This window comes from Aotus nancymaae, unplaced genomic scaffold (assembly GCF_030222135.1).
Source record: "Aotus nancymaae isolate 86718 unplaced genomic scaffold, 86718_ANA_hifiasm-v0.15.2.pri h1tg000011l, whole genome shotgun sequence".
NCBI lineage: Eukaryota > Metazoa > Chordata > Mammalia > Primates > Aotidae > Aotus > Aotus nancymaae.
This window is the reverse complement of record NW_026988422.1, coordinates 58,126,891-58,142,062: the sequence shown is the minus strand read 5'-3', so window position 1 is coordinate 58,142,062 and position 15,172 is coordinate 58,126,891. Positions and strand designations below refer to the sequence as shown.

The window sequence follows — 15,172 nt, the reverse complement described above, 5'->3', positions numbered from 1 at the left end:
AATTTATATTATATAAGTTAATATAAATAAGATACATTGTTTACATATTAAATATCTAGGTAAATGTTTACCAATAAATGTAAGCATGTCTTCGTCCATTAGCCTGTGGGTTTCCTCATCTGTAAACTGCTGGGTCCCATTTTTGCTGTTTTCCAATGGTGGTTGCTGCTTTTTCCTCGGGCTCTTTAGGAGTCCATTATAGATTCTAGATTCTTGGCTGGATTTAGAAATTGCAACGTTCCCATTTTGTCCTCTATACTTTAAGCTTATCTACATTTCTTATCTACAGAAATTCTTAATTTTGATGTATTGAGATTCACCATTTTGCCTTATTTTTGTGTGTTTTGGGGGGCTTTGTTTAAGAAATCTTTCCATATCCCGAAGTCACAAAGATATTCTCCTATACCTTGAGTTCTAGTTTTCCCTTTTATCATATGCTTTGATTCATCTGGAGTCCATCTTTGTATGGCTGTTAAGAACCTGGTCTTTAGCTATTCACATCTCCATTTTTCTCCATGGAGCCAGGGTTTTCCAAACCATCGATCAGACAGTCGTCCCAGCCACAGGGGTTAACGAGTTCTTCATCCATTCCCACACATGGCTCTGTCTATGAGTTCTCTTTTCTCTTCCACTGGGATTAGACTTTCTCACAGTGAACACCAGTTATTCCAGAATTGCCTGAAGAGTTATAACAATATGGGTTCCTGGGCCCCCTAGTATGCCTGTGTCAGAATCGCTGGCTGTGGGTCTAGGAACGTGTGTTTCCCACCTTCTGGTGGTGACTTTGCTGTGCACTGGAGTTTTATGAAGCATTGCTCAAGTGAAGACACTGTCCATGAACAAATGATTCTGATTCGATTCCTTCAGGAAGCACTAATTGGGGTTCTGCGCTGGGCACTGGTGGCACTGAGATAATAAGGCATGTTCCCAGCAGTCAAGGAGAGCTACAGGTACACTGAGAGCTGGGCCCTCAGGGAATGCTGGGTTGGAGATGAGTGGGAGGTAGTCACGCTGGTGGGTAGGAAGCTGCTCCAGGCAAGGGGACAGTGTGGGCAGAGGCTCAGGAACAGGTCCTGTGTGGCGAGGATAGGAGAGGTGTGGGCGGCAGGAAACAGATGAGACGCAGGCTGGGACCGCTCATGCAAGATCTCACATGCCAGGCTGCGGAGCTTGGATTTGATGGGGTTTAACACTAGGATAATAATAGCCAACATTTCTGCAGTGTTACCTTATGCCAGGCAGGCACGGCGCTCAACCCCTCACCTGGATTGTCGTATTTAATCTGCACAAAGACTCCGTGACGTGTCTGTATTGATCCCAGTTTAAGGGGGAGAGTGGGAAGGTGAGGCCTTGATTGATTTGACTGTGGGGACAGGGAATGGGGACCCACAGGACCCAGAGGTGATGCATTAAATCAGTCCTTGAAATGCGGGCAGGGATTTGCTGGCCATCTTGAGGAAAGGGACTTCGAGTAGAATTATTTGTGTGAACAAAGGCTTGGAGGCTGGACCGCTGAAATCCATAATAGCTGAGGCTATACCAAGGGACATGTGTGAATTAGCAAACGCAGCAGAGCTGGGCCAGGTGGCAAAGGACTTGTGAGCCAGGCTGCAAGCAGGACCGGAGGTAGCGGGGGTCTCTGGCAGGAGTTTAAGCATGGGAGTGGCATGAGCGCGGTTGGGCGTTACAGGCATCACGGGACACCAAAATGACAGAAACCACACCCTACAGATCCGTAGCTGCCTAAAATGCAATCCCTCACTGGCTACTTGGTTCCTAACCTTTAAAAAGGTCCTTAGGAAGGACTCCAGGAGGCCGGGCACAGTGGCTCACACCTATCATCCCAACACTTTGGGAGGTCAAGATGGGTGGATCTCTTGAGGTCAGCAGTTTAAGACCAGCTTGGCCAACATAGTGAAACCCTGTCTCTACTAAAAATACAAAAAATTACCCAGGCATGGTGGTGGACACCTGTAATCCCAGCTACTCAGGAGGCGGAGGCAGGAGAATCACTTGAACCCAGGAAGCGGAGGTTACAGTGAGCCAAGATTGTGCCATTGTACTCCAGCCTGGGTAACAAGAGCAAAACTCTGCCTCAATAAATAAATAAATAAATAAAATAAAAAAGGAATGACTCCAGGAGCAAACCCAAGGGGGATGTAGTGGGGCCAGGAGCAGGTGGGAGTCCTGTTGGCCTCTGCAGTTCATGCCATGTGGACTGCTGCCCCACCTCCAGACCAGCCCTGAGGGTGAGGAAACTGCTGTAAGGATCCCCACAGGCCCCCAAAGTAGCGTCCCCTGAGAGAAAGGAACTCAGGGCTAGCAGGGGCCCGAACTAGATCAGTCCCAGACCTGCCCCAGGAGCCAACTGTGGCTGCAGCAAGGATGCCTTCCCCTCCAGGCCTCAGCGTGGCATCCTTTGTTCTTGGCTTCTGGAAGGCATGCTCCAGGACCCCGCCCCCTCCACCGTCCTCGGGGCTGGCTGTGACTCAGGGCTTTTCTGTGTGTTCACAGATATCAATGAGTGTGAGCAGCCAGGGGTGTGCAGCGGGGGGCAGTGCACCAACACCGAGGGCTCCTACCACTGCGAGTGTGATCAGGGCTACATCATGGTCAGGAAAGGACACTGCCAAGGTAAGGAACGGGAAGGAGGGAGGCCGCCTGCCACCCCACCCCACCACCCGCCTGTCCTTCCCCACGCACCGCCCACCACCAGCACGCCTTCTAGCTTGTCCCGCCCTGGCCCCTTGATGCTGAGCCCACGCCTATGGACAGGGACATGTAGGGGAATTCCTGAGTCCTTCCATTCCCTCAGTGATACTCTGGCATCCTATCTGCCCCCTGCAGCAGGGAGGCATAAATAATTTCATCTACATGACACCTTAGGAACATCTCTGTACACTTCCGCCCTCTTGCCTTGAAAAATGTGCTCTCCTCATGGGGCAAAGAAAGAGTTGGTGTGTCTGGGAGAGTCAGCCTTCTTGTTAAGCTTGTTAGATTGTGAGCTCCTGAGGGCTGGGCCATATTCTTAGATGGACCACACATGGATACCTGATAAGCACCCAACAAATGCTAGAGGAAGGAAGGGAGGAAGGGAAGGATGTGAAGGAAGGAAAGGAAGGAAAGGAGGAAAGGAGAGAAGGAGGGAAGGAGAGAGGGAGGGAAGGAGAGAGGGAGGGAAGAGGAGAGAGAAGGAGAGATCCCAGATCCTTCTATCTTTCCCAGACCCAGCTGAAAGGCACTGTGACATTTCTAATGGTCTTCTCACAGACCCTCTCCTGTCTGGTGCTAGCTCTGAAGACCCCTGGCAGCTCTGCTGCCACCACATCCCTGACAGGTTGGGGTGTCACAGGCTTGCAGGAGGCCCAGGGCATGTGCTCTCCAGACTGGCTGGGACAGGAAGAAATGAGGGTAAATCTAGGCGCTGTCTGGGAAGAACCCGGCCCTGGGTCCAAGCTTAGGCTGAGACTCCTCCCAGCCTCTAGGTTTCTCTGGCCGAGACTTGCCAGCTTTCAAAAGGGCCTAGAAGTCAGAGAAGAGCTTGTGTACTTTGTGAAAGGACAGCCTCCCTTCCCAATGCCACTACCATGGAAGAAAGTCCAGAGAAGCAAAGGCGAGAGGTGGCAGCAGGTGCAGGATGGACAGCTCTGCCTTCAGCTCCAGCATGTCACCTCCCAATGCCTCCCTCTTGGTCCTCTCCCTTTAAAACTCAGGCCTACCCATGACCAAAGCCAGAACCCACCCACCTTGTCCTCCTTAGCACAATGGAGACAAAACAGCTGGCATTTTCAGGAGAACAGAGAGTGATGGCACCCACCACTGACAAGTGCCTTCTATGTCCCAGGTGGCTGGGCTAGGTCCTCGATAGATTACCTCATTTAGCGTCACAACGATGCTATGAATTTGACATTAGACTTTATCAAAAAGGAAACAAGATGAGAGGAAACCAAGAAAATACCAGAGCATTAAAAACATCAGGTTTAGGCTGAGTGCAGTAGCTCACGCCTGTAATCCCAGCACTTTGGGAGGCCAAGGCAGGTGGGTCACTGGAGGTCAGGAGTTCAAGACCAGCCTGGCCAACATGGTGAAACCTACTAAAAATAGAAAAATTAGCCAGGCATGGTGGCACATGCCTGTAATTCCAGCTACTCTGGAGGCTGAGACAGGATAATGACTTGAACCCAGGAGGTGGAGATTGCAGTGAACCAAGACCATGCCACTGGACTCCAGCCTGGGCAATAGAGTGAGACTCTGTCTCAAAAAAAAAAAAAAATCAGATTTATATTAACCAGTCCATGTTAAGGGCACAGGCTCTGGTGCAGACAGGCTTGGGTTTGGCTTTTAACGCGATGTCTGGAAATGGAAACTGTGATGCCCATCTCGGAGATTTTTGTGAGCACCAGATAAGCTAATGTGTACAAAGTGCTAGGCACTGTCTGGCACATACAGACCCTGAGTAAGTAGGGTCAAATGTCACAGTCAGAGGGAAGTTCTCATTCACATCCAGCCTCCCCCACACCCCAGCCCTCTCCTTCCCTTCCCCAAGGAAAGGTTCTAGACACACACCTCATCTGGGAGGTCAGGCAGAGTTCCTGGCCCAGGGCAGACACTATGAGTCTGTTGAAAGAAAGAATGATGTAGCCTGCACACTTCTCCAGGTTTCCATCGGTAACCACAAACCCGGCTCATCACCCTGGGAGCCCAGTCAATTTCCTCTCCCTCTTTCTTCTCTCTCCAACTCAGAAACCACTCTCTCCACTGAAACTGAAAGTCTCTGGTGAAAGGCTGAGTGGTCTGGACAGAGGCCCGTCCAGCAGTCTCAATGGCATTTCCGTTGTACCGGGACTCCAGGTTCCCACGGATGGGGGATAGACTTCCCTGCAGACTGCCAGGGCCTTTGGTGTTGCCCAGCCATAACCAAAGTCACCTGAGCTTCTGGCCCCTGCCTGAATGCCTTCACCACCCCCACCCCATAATCTCACAAACAGCAGAAGTGAATACCTTTACATTTCCTCATCCAAAAGCTGATCCGTGGTTAGAGAAGATCCAGGATCCTCCCAGTGTACCAATGGCAGCTTGGCAAGCTGGTCTCTGGAGTGGCTGTTTCCATGGGCCCTTTGGGGTCTCTTCAGCAGCCTTATACCAAAAAGATGAAGGGTGAGGTTTTAGGCACGCTCTCCCACTCTTTGATCAGCAAACGTTTGTGGAGCACCAGCTGTGTGTCAGCCATGGGCTAGGAACACAGCAATAAGACAGATGACTCCTCGCTTCGAAGACCAGAGCATTAAAACCCTCCAAAACACACTGTAATCTCAGATTAGCATTCATACCCTAGGCCAGGCAGGAAAACTGGAATATTTCTGGATCCAGTGACTGGCTCCAGTCCAGGCACCAAGAGGCTGGTGGGATAGCCTCAGAGTAACTGGTAACAGAATCAGCTTCATTCAGAATCTTCCTCTGGTTCCTTTGGATTGGCTTGGCTAATGGTGCAGTTATATTCACTTCCATCCAGGAGATCCCTTCCCTGGCTCGAGTGGAGACTGAGGGGCTGCTTTCATCTTCTGCCATCCCCCTCCACTCACGTGTGATCATTGCTGGCTGGGGGTCTGGTCTAAGGAAGGAAGCCAGCAGCGGTGTGCCAAAATAGACGACATTATGCTGTGTTAACAAACAACCCCTATCTTAGTGACATAGCAGCCAAGTTTCTTTTCTTTTCTTTCTTTCTTTTTTTTTTGAAAGAAAGAAAGAAAAAGAATAAAGAAGAGGAGGAAAAAGGAAGAGAAAGAGAGAGAGAGAATGGGAGTATTGCTTTCTTGCCCAGGCTAGAATGCAGTTTAGTAATGGGTATTGAAAACCTCTTTTATACCAATAATTATACTTGATGTAAACAGGAAGGAATAAGGGAAGAAAATAACAAACAAGCAGCCAACCAATATTTCATTTAAACCTATGAAATGCTATGCGATTACTGAGGAGTGATTTACTTCCAATTATGTAGTCACTTTTTGAATAGGTGTGAGGTGGTAATGTATGTTTTGTGTATTTGAAGTGGAGAGGTCTATAAATGTTTATTAAGTTTACTTGTTCCGGGTCTGAGTTCAAGTCCTGGATGTCCTTGTTAATTTTCTGTCTCGTTGATCTATAAAATCGTTAGCTCTTCTTGTTACATTGATCCTTTTGCCATTATGTAATGTCCTTCTTTGTCTCTTTTGCTCTTTGTTACTTTAAAGTCTATTTTATCAGAGACGAGAATTGCATCTCCTGCTTTTTATTTGTTTATTTTTACTCTCTGATTGGTTGATAAATCTTCCTCCTTCTCTTTGTTTTGAGTCTTTGTGTATCGTTGCATGTGAGATGGGTCTGGATGCAGCATAGCAATGGGTTTTGGCTTTTTATCCAATTAGAATATATATAACTTTAATACTAGCATTTGATGCTAGCTGGCTGTTTTGCCCATTAGTTAGTGTAAATTTTTCGTTGTGTTAATGTTCTTTTCTTTTTGATATATTTTTGGAAAGGCTGATATTGGTTGTTCCTTTATATGTATAGTGCTTATTTCAGAAGCTCTTGTAAAGCAGGCCTGGTGGTGGTGTACTCTCTAAATACTTGTTTGTTTGCAAAGGATTTAATTTTTCCTTCGATTATAAAGCTTAGTTTGGCTGGATAGGAAATTCTGGGTTGAAAGTTCTTTTCTTTAAGGATGTTAAATACTGGTCCCCACTCTTTTCTGGCTTGTAGGGTTTCTGCTGAGAGATCTGCTGTAAGTCTGATAGGTTTCCCTTTATGGGTAACCTGACCTTTCTCTCTGGCTGCCCTTAGTATTTTCTCCTTCATTTCAACCCTAATAAATCTGGCAATTATGTGCCTTGGGGTTGGTCTTCTTGAAGAATATCTTTGTGGTGTTCTCTGTATTACCTGGAGTTGAATATTACCCTGCCTTGCCAGGTTGGGAAAATTTTCCTGAATGATATCCTGAAGAGTATTTTCCAACTTGGATTCATTCTCTTCATCACATTCAGGTACACCTATCAAACGTAAATTAGGTCTTTTCACATAGTCCCATATTTCCTGGAGACTTTGCTCATTCCTTTTCATCCTTTTTTCTCCAATCTTGTCTTCTCGTTTCATTTCACTGAGCTGGTTCTCGATTTCTGATGTCCTTTCTTCTACTTGATCAATTCGACTGTTTAAACTTGTGCATGCTTCGCGAAGTTCTCGTGTTGTGTTTTTCAGCTCCATCAATTCACTTATATTCTTCTCTAAATTGTCCATTCTCGTTAACATTTCGTCAAACCTTTTTTCAAGGTTCTTAGTTTCTTTGCATTGGGTTAGAACAAGTTCTTTTAATTCACAGAAGTTTCTTATCACCCACGTTTTGAAGCCTGCTTCTGTTATTGGAACACACTCGTAATCTATTAAGCCTTGTTCCGTTACTGATGAGGAATTGTGATCCTCTGTAGAGGGAGAGGCATTCTGATTTTGAGTATTCTCTGCCTTTTTACGCTGATTTCTTCCCTTCATTATATATTTATCCGTCTGTTGTCTTTGTAATTACCGACTTTCTAACTAGGTCTCTGAGCAGACGTCCAACTTGTTGATTCCCAGTGCCGAAATCTGAGCAGTCCACTGCGCCGGCCAAAATAGCGGTGTTAAGATGAATGGTGCTTTTCTGCCCGGGAATCTCCGGACTCTGCACCAAAAACTGGCGCGCTAAGGCACCAGCAAAACCGCCGCACAGGCCACAAGAGTCGCCCTGGCGACACGTGGGGCTCCTCTGCTGGGAATCTCCTGGTCCATGAGCAACAAATATTCGTCTGAAAGTGTGGCGTCCTCTCGTTCTCTGTGCTTTCACTGGGAGCTAGGAGCCCGAGCTGCTAGTGATCAGCCATCTTGGATCTCTCTCTCTTTTCTTTTCTTTTTTTGAGATGGAGTCTAGCTCTGTCACCCAAGCTGGAGTGCAGTGGCATGGTCTTGGCTCACTGCAACCTTCTCCCTGCTGGGTTCAAGTGATTCTTCTGCCTCAGCCTCCCAAGTAGCTGGAATTACAGGGTCCCATCACCACACCCGGCTAATTTTTGTATTTTTAGTAGAGATGAGGTTTTACCACATTGGCCAGACTGGTCTTGAACTCCTGACCGATTCGCCTGCCTTGGCCTCCCAAAGTGCTGGGATTACAGATGTGAGCTTCCATGCTCAGCAGCCACCAAGTTTCTATCTCATCAGTGCCACATGTCCATCAAGCGTCAGCTGGGGGCTCTGCCTCATGTTTCCTCATTGGAGATGTAGGCTAAAGGTATAGCCAGTCTCCATGGAAGAACAAAAGAGCACTCTGGTGGGTTGCACACAATTAAATGGTTTGGTCCATAAATTACCCATATCACACTCACTCACAGTTCATTGGCCCACACTAGTCTTATGACCCCACCCAACCACAAGGGACCAGGAGGTACCAGCTTCCCCTGATGCAGAAAGTGGAGCGCTGGAATACCACCTGTGTCCCAAGTGCCCAGCATTAAGACACTACACACACCACCTCTGAGAGATGTGCCCCAGCATGTTTGGGGCAGGACAGACTTCAGGGCCCTTTGCTCCTGGCAAATCTTATCTTCTTTCCACATTGCCTGATCCCTGAGGGAAAGGTCCAAAGACTTCATTTTTCCTGGCTGGATTTAGGAGAAGCTTTGCCTCAATCCTGTTCTCTTCATCCTGGAAGAGATCATCCGGCATCCCTGAAGCAGGGATTGCTTCTCATTCCCAGTGGCTTTGCTCATCCTCCTTCAGGTACCTTGGCCAAGGCCAACAGGTCATGGTGCTGGCCTGTGTCTCTTGGGTGGCCAGTTAGTCGTCTTAGATCCTTCATTTTCTCCATCTCTGTCTTTACAGAAGCCCTTAGAATAGTTAAAGCTGGTGTCACCACAACTCAAGTAGGGCCTCGTGGCTGCCCTCTTGCCAGTGATGAGCCTTATCTCAGTGTCCCCAAGATTACATGGGAGATGTGGGAATCTCCTTGCAGAGACCCACCTGAAAAAACACCTGCCCTGTGGCAATGTCTCCCTCTTCTGGACCCTCAGGAGGAAGCTTTAGGCTTGAGAGGGTCTCAGTCTTCGGGACAGAGGGCTTCGATGTGTCCTGACTTCCAGAGACCAGACAACCTCGGAGAGGACTCACTTTCACCCTCCACTTTAGGGTCCTTGTCCTCTCCTGCAGCGACAGCTGCTGGCTTTAGTCCCTCTGCAGAAAGCCTGTGTTGGACCCTCGGCCTGCCTTCTGCATTTCCTCCGTGGGTGCTCCGAGATGGCCAGGCCCCCATCTTGGACTTCTCTGTCACAGATGTGAATGAGTGTCTGACCCCCGGGATCTGTGCCCATATAAAGTGCACCAACCTGGAAGGCTCCTTCAGATGCTTTTGTGAGCGGGGCTATGAGGTCATCTCAGATGAGGAAATGTGGAAGCAGGCCGAGGTCCAACACAGGCTTCTTCCTCTCAGCCAGTAGGGCCTCTAAATCTGCATAAGCTGGTGGACTTCCTCTAGGAGAATGACAATTACCCGTTTAGGAAGAAGAACCCCTCCTCTTTCCTTGGCCAATGGACCTGTCGTGAGTGAGCCAGATCCTTGGTACCGGGCAGAGGAGCAGAATGTCCTCCTGCAGTGCTGACCTAGAATTCGGTCCTTGTGACAGGACCTCCCTAACTCAGTCCAGGTCCCCTAGGTACCTTGATGATGAAGCCCATGATATGTCACATAGGGAAGAGCCGTCCCTCAGCTCCTGGGAGAACTAGCTCCCTCTTCCTGCTGTTGCCACTCTCCCTTCCTGGGTCCCCTCATCCCCTGGGTGTCCAGTTGATGTCCAGGCTTACCCCTTCTGGCTAACTTTCCTGGATCTCACCAGAGTGAGTGCCAGGATCCCTATATGGTTCTTGGCTGGAAGAAATGTCTGACAGCTCTCCAGCAGAGAAGCTTTGCCAGCTCTAGCCTGCAGTCTACACTCAGCCTCAGGGCTGGTCTTGGCCATATCCAAGATTGGGGGTTCCTCCTTGGTCCTCATTTCCTGGTGCAAGGAGGCCCAAGCTGCCTTCACTGCCCTCTGGTGATCTATTCTGGAGCCTCTGGCAATCCAGTTAGCTGCTATGCCAAGCACGTCCCTGTAATGGTCACTGCTTATAAAGGATTGGGAATAGGCCAGGGGAGAGATGAACGCCCATCCCAAACAGCCCAGCTCACAAAGTGGAGCCTCTGGCCCTCCCACAGCAGGTGGTAACCACAGCTTATTGCACCCACCCAGGGAGTCTCCCTTTCTCATTTTTAAGTTCTTCTGTCTCCCTCTTTTGTCCAGGATGGTGGGTGGGACGTGGAGTTGGGAACACAAGACAGCTTTCATTCTTTCCCAGTTTTCATCTGTCTATCCTCTCCCCAACCAAGGGCAGGGATGAAGATTTGCTGTGTCACAGACCTACCCATGTGCTATGTTCCCAGAGATGACCAAGGGCGGGGCTGCTGTTTTACAGATATCAACGAATGCCGTCACCCCGGTACCTGCCCTGACGGGAGATGCGTCAATTCCCCAGGCTCCTACGCTTGTCTGGCCTGTGAGGAGGGCTACCGGGGCCAGAGTGGGAGCTGTGTAGGTGAGGGCTGCTGGCCAAGCCACTGAGCAGGCCATTCGGCCTTGGGACCTCTGGTTGAAAGGGAAAGAGAGGGAAAGAGGTGGGCAGAGGGAGGTGGCTTGGAGGCTGTTGTCCTCCGTGATCCAGCTGGGTTCCCAGATGACACTGGGCATGAGTCGCCGGGGCTCTGCCCTCTGAATCACCGAGGGTGGGGCCCTTTTCTGCTCCTTGGCTATATCCATTCTGGAGTGACTGCCCAAAGTCCCAGCAGCTTCTGTAGCTGGATCCTGTAGTGGGAGTGGGGAGCCTAAGGGTCTTAGGATGGAGCCAGGCCGTTCTGCATTTCTCGGGGAAGAGGGCCCTCCTGCTCTTCTGCATCTCAAAAGCAGTGTCTAAGCAGCACGCCCACTGCCCAGTGGGGCGCTTCTCCCTCAGAAGCGCAGCTTGCAGCCCCCTCAGGAAGAAGGGCTTGGAGTTCAGAATGCTGGGAGGGACTGAGTGTTGAATAGACGCTTTGAGCCTCTGGAGAGGGCAGACCTTTCCCAGGCCCTCGAGGCTGCCACGCAGCTGCCTCAGCATGACCGGCCTCTCTCCATCCGGCCTGCCCACCCGCAGAAACTGCTTGTTGGGTTGGGATCGGGGGTTGTCTGGTTGGCAGGTAGGAGGTCATGTAGGGTTCCTGGCACCCGCAATGAGGGGAGTCAAGGATCTTGCACACCTTATTCCAAGTATCCTCAGAGGAGCCAAACCAGCCCCAGGGCTGGGGGACCTGGCCCCTGCATGGACACATGCAGAGTGCTGGGGCTTAAGGGAGCCCGGGGATGGGATGCCCTGCTCTGCCCTGCCCTGCCTAGGTGGGAGGAGAGAGCATAGCCTTATAGCCTCCCCAGGGTGGCCTGCGGCCCTTCTGAAAGCTGGTTCCCTGGCTTCATAACTGAGACACTCGGAGCCTGCCAGTGGGGGCTGCGGGATGGCAAGGAAGCCAGCCCCCCATCTTGGACTTCTCTGTCACAGATGTGAATGAGTGTCTGACCCCTGGGGTCTGTGCCCATGGAAAGTGCACCAACCTGGAAGGCTCCTTCAGATGCTCTTGTGAGCAGGGCTATGAGGTCACCTCAGATGAGAAGGGCTGCCAAGGTACAGAGACGCTAAAGCACCCCTCTCCACAGGCCAATCCAGCTTATGGCTCCCTCCCCTCTGCACACCACCCCCCAGCCCCCGAATTCCCCCCGGCCCTGCATCCCTATTCACGCTGACCCAACACATCCCTGCCTAGACCTGCCCTTCCTCCACCCCTGCCTACCTGCCAGTCTCTGGCCGTCCTGGCCTGTCTGTCCTGCAGAGTCCCACACAGAAGGCAATGCCCTGTTTCAGATGTGGACGAGTGTGCCAGCCGGGCCTCATGCCCCGCAGGCCTCTGCCTCAACACAGAGGGCTCCTTCACCTGCTCTGCCTGCGAGAGCGGGTACTGGGTGAATGAAGATGGCACTGCCTGTGAAGGTAACCCTGGAGAGGCAGTGGCAGAAGGGGACAGAATATAGGCCGTCCTACTTCCCGAAGAACACTCCATTTGTCCCCAGTTTGGGACTGATGCTGAGGGGCTCCAGGCTAGGCTAGAGGACCGGAGAAATGGACTTGGCCCCAGTAAGAGCATCTATTGTCATAATCCCCAAGTTCAGCATGAGGACAGGCGGAAAAGCGAGTCACAGAGACAAGAGGGAAGCTGAGGACAGGGCCACCCCTGGAGCGTTCTAGGGAGGGGGTTTTAGGAAACCCCCCAGGGGCTCAGAGAGGGAGGCCAAGGCCATGGTGAGGTTCCTGCATTGCCCAGAGTGGGAGCCCTCCTAGGTCCCCGGGTGAGCGCTGTCTGTCTGCAGACCTAGATGAGTGTGCCTTCCCGGGAGTCTGCCCCTCGGGAGTCTGCACCAACACGGCTGGCTCCTTCTCCTGCAAGGACTGCGGTGATGGCTACCGGCCCAGCCCCCTGGGTAACTCCTGTGAAGGTATGAGCCTCTATGCGGGAGAGGACACAAATAAGATGCCCCTCTTCTGGGGCGCAGGTGGGGAGCTGCCATCATCCTGCTCCCCAAGGGTCGCTCCTGAGCTTCTCCCAGTTGTGCTGCCTTGAGGGCATGATGCCCCTGTGGGTCCAGCTCTGCAGGCAGGTGACAGGTCCTCTGGACACCTCTCCTTTGGCTCCTGTCCTTGGGAGGTGCTGCCATTGGCTGCCTTCCTCCCTTGTGTGGCCCTGCAGATGTGGATGAGTGTGAAGACCCTCAGAGCGGCTGCCTGGGAGGCGAGTGCAAGAACATGGTGGGCTCCTACCAGTGCCTCTGTCCTCAGGGCTTCCAGCTGGCCAATGGCACCGTGTGTGAGGGTGAGTGGCCCAGGTCGGCCTACTGGGGGTGGGGGGCATGAGTGTGTGGGGAGGCAGGTACATCCCCAGCAGACACCCACTGCCCATCTTTCCCTGCAGATGTGAATGAGTGTGTGGGGGAGGAGCACTGCGCACCCCATGGCGAGTGCCTCAACAGCCACGGGTCTTTCTTCTGTCTGTGCGCACCCGGCTTCATCAGCACAGAGGGGGGCACCCGCTGCCAGGGTGAGAAGCCAGCACAGCCACCTCTACTGACCAGGAGCATGGGCGCTAGAGGCTAAGACTGAAGTGGTGTCCCTTTTAATACCAATACTGAGAGCCAGTGCTCACGGCCCCGCCCTGGGAGGAGAAGATGGAAGCGAGGAATGATGCAAGGGAGCCTGGTGCTCAGGGAGGGAGGGACTCAGTCTCTCCCCAGGGCCTCTTCACAACATTGACAGCAGGCATGCACCCACTCCAGACTCCGAGGGTCACTTCTCCCCTTTACAGAGCTCCAGTTCCAGGGACCCTCCACCTCCTACAGCCTGGCCTCTGGCTTCCAGCCCTTCCCTACCTGAACCACTCCCTGACCCTCCTGTGGGCTACTCAAGGCCCAGGGAAAGCTACACAGGGCCCTAACAGGGAAGGGACCCACGGCTGGGTCAGCTGACAGCCATCTCTACTTTAGATGTGGACGAGTGTGCCGCCACAGACCCGTGTCTGGGAGGGCACTGTGTCAACACTGAGGGCTCCTTCAACTGTCTGTGTGACACTGGCTTCCAGCCCGCCCCAGAGAGTGGAGAGTGTGTGGGTAAGGGCCCTGTGGGGGTGGTGGGAACAGGGCTCTCCCCACCTCTACCCTGCCTGGTCCTCAGCTCCTGTGGAGCAGAGCACTTTTCACAGATAAAGCATCCAATGGATAGTGCATGTATTAAGACTCAGGGCTCAGGGGCTGTCCAAGGATGACAGAATGAAGACAATCATCATCTTTGTGCTGCCAGAATGCACAATCTAGTCTTAAAGCCCAAATTGATTCAATAGACATTTATTAAACACCTGCTATGTTCAATGTCTTTTGCTAGGACAAATAGACAGTTATGGACGATCTTGAAATTGAACAAGAGATATAGATATGAAGGCAACTCTCTGTAATACACTGTGCTGAAGGCTCCCTGTAAAGAGAAGTGCAGTGCTCTGCTGGTAGGGATGGGAGACAGATGGGGCAGCAGAGGAAAAGGAGTGTCACAGAAGGCTAGGAGCTCACCGCTTCCTAAATAGCAGACGGTTTTCTTCCCAGATGTTCAGCACTGAAGGGTCAGGGGAAATCGTCCTGACCTTGATGTGCTGGGTTGGGAGGAGCACAGTAATCTGGAACAGATCAAGAACCCCAGAGATTGTGGGGCATGACCCTGTGGGACCAGAGCAGTGACCTGGCCACCTCTGTCCCCTCTCATGGCATGGCTCTGGGGACAGATATCGACGAGTGCAAGAACTATGGAGACCCGGTGTGTGGGGCCTGGAGGTGTGAAAACAGCCCTGGCTCCTACCGCTGTGTCCTGGGCTGCCAGCCTGGCTTCCACATGGCCCCAAACGGAGACTGCATTGGTGAGTAGGGAGGGAGGAGAGAGAGGAGAGAGGGCTGAAAACACCTATGTTTCACGTATTGAGCTAGACATGATTTTCTCCTGAGGACATGATTTTTTTGCAGCTGATTGTAGTTTGTATATTTTCCATCCAGCAGAGCATGTGAAAAATGGCACAGGACTGTGAATGTTAGGGTTTTCTTATCCTGTGTTGAGAGGCTGCTTTTCGCAGATCTTGGTGGTAATAAGCCAAATAAGTATTCTCAGCAGAGAACAAGAGCGTGTGTGTGTGTGCGAGAGAGTGCATGCACACACACACACACACACATCCCCTCCACCCTGGTTCCCACTGTCCGACAGACATAGACGAGTGCACCAATGACACCATGTGTGGGAGCCATGGCTTCTGTGACAACACTGACGGCTCCTTCCGCTGCCTCTGTGACCAGGGCTTCGAGATCGCCCCCTCAGGCTGGGACTGTGTGGGTGAGGAGTCTGTGGGCTACCACTGGGCCAGGGAAGGGAAGTCCTGGGGTCCTCCTCCTGAACTGGTCCTAGTCACGTGGCTCCACAGTGGGTCCCCAGAACGTGGGCAAGGGAAGCTTCAAGGAACAGGGAGACTTCAACT

The 15,172-nt window shown here is 51.5% G+C and overlaps 1 protein-coding gene across 1 annotated transcript in view; it reads left to right on the top strand.

Annotated features, from left to right (window-relative positions):
• The window catches only part of LTBP2 (latent transforming growth factor beta binding protein 2), a 167,692-nt gene that overhangs the window by 143,879 nt on the left and 8,641 nt on the right, over positions 1–15,172 (top strand). The window contains exons 23-32 of the mRNA XM_064374527.1: positions 2,515–2,634; positions 10,507–10,626; positions 11,620–11,742; positions 11,980–12,105; positions 12,483–12,608; positions 12,860–12,982; positions 13,082–13,207; positions 13,650–13,772; positions 14,435–14,566; positions 14,905–15,030. Of these exons, the coding sequence (XP_064230597.1) occupies positions 2,515–2,634; positions 10,507–10,626; positions 11,620–11,742; positions 11,980–12,105; positions 12,483–12,608; positions 12,860–12,982; positions 13,082–13,207; positions 13,650–13,772; positions 14,435–14,566; positions 14,905–15,030 (1,245 nt within the window). The remainder of the gene's footprint in view (positions 1–2,514; positions 2,635–10,506; positions 10,627–11,619; positions 11,743–11,979; positions 12,106–12,482; positions 12,609–12,859; positions 12,983–13,081; positions 13,208–13,649; positions 13,773–14,434; positions 14,567–14,904; positions 15,031–15,172) is intronic.